This window comes from Penaeus monodon, chromosome 21, assembly GCF_015228065.2.
Source record: "Penaeus monodon isolate SGIC_2016 chromosome 21, NSTDA_Pmon_1, whole genome shotgun sequence".
Taxonomy (NCBI): Eukaryota; Metazoa; Arthropoda; class Malacostraca; order Decapoda; family Penaeidae; genus Penaeus; species Penaeus monodon.
Window position 1 is genome coordinate 19187431 of NC_051406.1, and position 263 is coordinate 19187693.

Genomic DNA, 263 nt, shown 5'->3' on the forward strand with positions numbered 1-263 from the left:
AACATTGCGACCTCCTCACTCCCCCGACAGGAGACAACCGCGTGAACGAGCAGACCGACCTGTCCGTCATCCACACCATCTGGATGAGAGAGCACAACCGCCTGGCCCGGGAGCTGGCTCGCCTCAACCCGCACTGGTCCGACGAAACCATATACCAGGAGACGCGAAGGATCGTCAACGCCATCTACCAGCACATCATCTACAACGAGTGGCTGCCCATTATTCTCGGTACTTATATTGCGAGCTATGAGTCTATTTGGTTA

The 263-nt window shown here is 55.5% G+C and overlaps 1 protein-coding gene across 1 annotated transcript in view; it reads left to right on the top strand.

Moving 5' to 3' along the window:
* Positions 1-263, top strand: part of LOC119586302 (peroxidase-like) — a 37323-nt gene that overhangs the window by 31063 nt on the left and 5997 nt on the right. The window contains exon 12 of the mRNA XM_037935008.1: positions 31-228. Within this exon, the coding sequence (XP_037790936.1) occupies positions 31-228 (198 nt within the window). The remainder of the gene's footprint in view (positions 1-30; positions 229-263) is intronic.